General features: G+C 78.3%; 1 protein-coding gene across 1 annotated transcript in view; it reads right to left on the reverse strand.

Annotated features, from left to right (window-relative positions):
- The window catches only part of LOC115949296 (translation initiation factor IF-2-like), a gene marked incomplete at both ends in the record, with an annotated part of 862 nt that extends 452 nt beyond the window's left edge, over positions 1-410 (reverse strand). The window contains one exon of the mRNA XM_031065829.1: positions 22-410. Within this exon, the coding sequence (XP_030921689.1) occupies positions 22-410 (389 nt within the window). The remainder of the gene's footprint in view (positions 1-21) is intronic.

Raw genomic sequence — 410 nt, forward strand, 5'->3', positions numbered from 1 at the left:
CGGTGCCCTCGCGGCACCCACCCGCAGACAGCCGCCCGCGCGGGGGGGAAGGCCGGGGGCGAGGCCCGCGCCTCGCCTCCCTCTCTCGCCCTCTCTCTCTCGCTCGCTCGCTCGCTCTCCCTTCCCTCGGCCCTCGGCGGCGCTTTCGGCGCCGTCTCTCGCTCTCCCCCGGCCGCCGCCGCCGCATCCGCGGCGGGGCCCCCGGCGAGGACGAGCTCCGGCCCCAGCGGCTCGTTCCGGGAGCGGGGAGCTACGGAGCGCTCCCCGAGTCTGCATTTAGGGGGACGAAGGCCCTCGCGCGGCGGCGGCGGGGGCGACGACACCCGCCGGGCCGCAGGCAAGGGATCGAGGGCGGCCGAGGGAAACGCTTCCCTCGCCCAACCCCCCGACCGCCTTCCCTCCGAGGCACC

The sequence above is a fragment of the Geospiza fortis genome, unplaced genomic scaffold (genome assembly GCF_000277835.1).
Source record: "Geospiza fortis unplaced genomic scaffold, GeoFor_1.0 scaffold4309, whole genome shotgun sequence".
NCBI lineage: Eukaryota > Metazoa > Chordata > Aves > Passeriformes > Thraupidae > Geospiza > Geospiza fortis.